Source organism: Panicum virgatum, chromosome 3K (genome assembly GCF_016808335.1).
Source record: "Panicum virgatum strain AP13 chromosome 3K, P.virgatum_v5, whole genome shotgun sequence".
In the NCBI taxonomy this organism is placed as follows: Eukaryota; Viridiplantae; Streptophyta; class Magnoliopsida; order Poales; family Poaceae; genus Panicum; species Panicum virgatum.
The window spans coordinates 26,516,484-26,518,515 of NC_053138.1; the positions used below are offsets into that span (position 1 = coordinate 26,516,484).

The 2,032-nt window shown below is 49.0% G+C and overlaps 1 protein-coding gene across 1 annotated transcript; it reads right to left on the reverse strand.

Annotated features, from left to right (window-relative positions):
* Positions 1-1,048: 1,048 nt before the first annotated feature.
* LOC120698701 lies at positions 1,049-1,648 on the reverse strand. Its single transcript, XM_039982412.1, has 2 exons — positions 1,370-1,648; positions 1,049-1,298 (listed from the first exon to the last, which is right to left on the reverse strand). The coding sequence occupies exons 1-2, from the start codon at positions 1,634-1,636 to the stop codon at positions 1,197-1,199; spliced, it is 369 nt and encodes a 122-aa protein (XP_039838346.1). The 5' UTR covers positions 1,637-1,648; the 3' UTR covers positions 1,049-1,196.
* Between the last annotated feature and the right edge of the window lie 384 nt (positions 1,649-2,032).

Genomic DNA, 2,032 nt, shown 5'->3' on the forward strand with positions numbered 1-2,032 from the left:
AGGTTCGAACCAAAAAACCTTCGGCACAAAAGGCACAACAAGTGCAAAACGAACGCCAAGGGGCTTCGACGTTATAAAAGGTCCGAACCAAAAAACCTTCGGCACAAAAGGCACAACAAGCCCAAAACGAACGCCAAAGGGCTAAGACCTTCAAAAGGTCCGAAACAAATAACCTTCGATAAAAAAGGCACAAAAAGAGCAAAAAGAACGCCAAGGGGCTTCGACCTTTCAAAAAGGCGGAAACAAAAAAACTTCAACAAAAAAGGGGGGCTTCGACTTTTAAAATGAACCGAACCAAAAGACCTTCGGCACAAAACAAAAAGAAAAATCCCCTCGGAACGATCGAAACATGGATGCCAGAAAGGGGGGAGACGTTTTTCCATCCAACCCCTTGGCATCAATCACTCGATCCACACGAAACAAAAAGAACAAAACCCCCCGAAGACAACAACGCGCAAGAAAGGGGGGAGACGTTTTTCCAAAAATACGAAATTTCTGCGCGTTGCCTCGGTGGTAAGCAAATAATCTATTAAGGTTCCACAAAAGAGAACTCCCCTTTCTACATAAACTGCCTCCAGGCAACAACTCGTTAGGAAGGGGGAGATGTTTTTCCAAAAAAAAACAAAACCCTAACGAGCGTCGCCTCGAAGGATGAACATAACAAGACATCTCGAAGGATGGACAAAACACAGCACCTCGAAGGATGCACATAACAAGGCACCTCGAAGGATGCACAAAACACAGCACCTCGAAGGATGCACATAACAAGGCATCTCGAAGGATGCACAAAACACAACACCTCGAAGGATGCACATAACAAGGCACCTCGAAGGATGCACAGAAACAACACCTCGAAGGATGCACATAACAAAGCATCTCGTCGGATGCACAAATCAAAACACCCGAAGGACATCTCAGGCATCTTGAAGGATGCACACAGAAAGGGAACCCGAAGGATACGCAATAAGAAGCCACGTTAAAGGCAATTGCGAAGGTCACATTCAGACGAAAGAGCAAAACATATTACAATGAATTTCGACCGGACCAGCATAAATATTCTACCACGCTGCATCCATGACGAGCAAGGCTGAAAGCCTCCCAGCTCATCAATACCATAGCATTGTTCATATCCTGCACCATGGGAATATTTACAGACCAAGTGCCAGAAACTACCAAAGTAAACTACAAACTAATCTCTAGACCTGAGCCCCCGACGAACCACCGGCGTCATTCCCCGAAGGAGACCTGCGAGCCTCGGACATTCGATTGTCCTCCGAAGGCTGATCAGGAGTCGACCCCTACCCAAAATAGACGAACCGAATCAAAAACAAGCAGAAGAAAAATGAACGGTTGCTGGAACCAACCCTACCTCAGTAGCAGCGGCTGCCAGAGTCCGAACGGCGACCTTGCCCGAAGGTTCCCAGAATTGTTCAAATAACGCAACCTTCACCTCCTGAATCTTTGCCACCTCCTCAGCCAAACCTTCGTAGGGGACATACTGAAAACCCTCCAGTCGGGCAAGATCAACTGCGCCGGCGCGAAGAAGGTTTCCAACAAGCCCCTCGAAGGAAACAGAGGCCGCGTTGTCATTTGCAACGCTCATCACCTCACTGAGGCCCTCAAACTCAGACATCATCCAATCCAAGAGCTGAAGGATGACCAGGGAACCTTCGGCCGGCTCAGGCAAGGGTAAAGGCTCCGCGTCAAGAGCAGCAAGAGCCTTCTTGTACTCTTGGTACACTCCATCGGCTCGTGAGGCGACCTCGGTGAAGACCTGCTCGAGTTCACCCATTTTAGCGTGAACCCTCTCCAGCTCGGTGATCCTCCCCTTGAGGGCAGCCTTCTCATTTGCGTCCCCCTCAACAGTCCTCCAAAGGCTCTCTAGAACCTTCTCATTATCCGAAGCAGTTGACTCCAGTTTCGAACACTTGACCTTCAGTTGCTAGTTTTCGTCCTTCAGACCGAGAACCTCCACCTCAGCTCGCCGTAGTTTGTCAGCTAGACCCAATCTCTCGGTGGCGCTAGTCACCCG